We start from the raw sequence: 311 nt of genomic DNA on the forward strand, positions 1-311 counted from the left end.
CTCCGCGGCGCCCGTCGCGGTCATGGGCGTCGCTTGCAGTCGCCTGCTCTGTGTCTGGTGGCAGCGCCGGCCCCAGGCCCTGGGGGCTGCGACGCCCTGGCCGGGGAGCGGGTGCCGCGCCGCCGCGCCCAGCGCGCTGCCCCGCGCCAAGCTGCAGAGCCTCAAGATGAGCCTGGTGCTGGCGCTGCTGTTCGTGGGCTGCGAGCTGCCCTACTTCGCAGCCCGGCTGGCGGCCGCGTGGTCCGCCCGACCCGCGGGAGACTGGGAGGGAGAGGCCCTGGCGGGGGCGCTGCGCGGCGCGGGGGGGGGCA

At 78.5% G+C, this 311-nt stretch overlaps 1 protein-coding gene across 1 annotated transcript in view; it reads left to right on the forward strand.

Moving 5' to 3' along the window:
• Positions 1-311, forward strand: part of GPR150 (G protein-coupled receptor 150) — a 1,641-nt gene that overhangs the window by 812 nt on the left and 518 nt on the right. The window contains exon 2 of the mRNA XM_006169873.1: positions 1-296. Coding sequence (XP_006169935.1) covers positions 1-296 — 296 coding nt within the window. The remainder of the gene's footprint in view (positions 297-311) is intronic.

This window comes from Tupaia chinensis, unplaced genomic scaffold (genome assembly GCF_000334495.1).
Source record: "Tupaia chinensis unplaced genomic scaffold, TupChi_1.0 Scaffold147554_1, whole genome shotgun sequence".
Taxonomy (NCBI): Eukaryota; Metazoa; Chordata; class Mammalia; order Scandentia; family Tupaiidae; genus Tupaia; species Tupaia belangeri.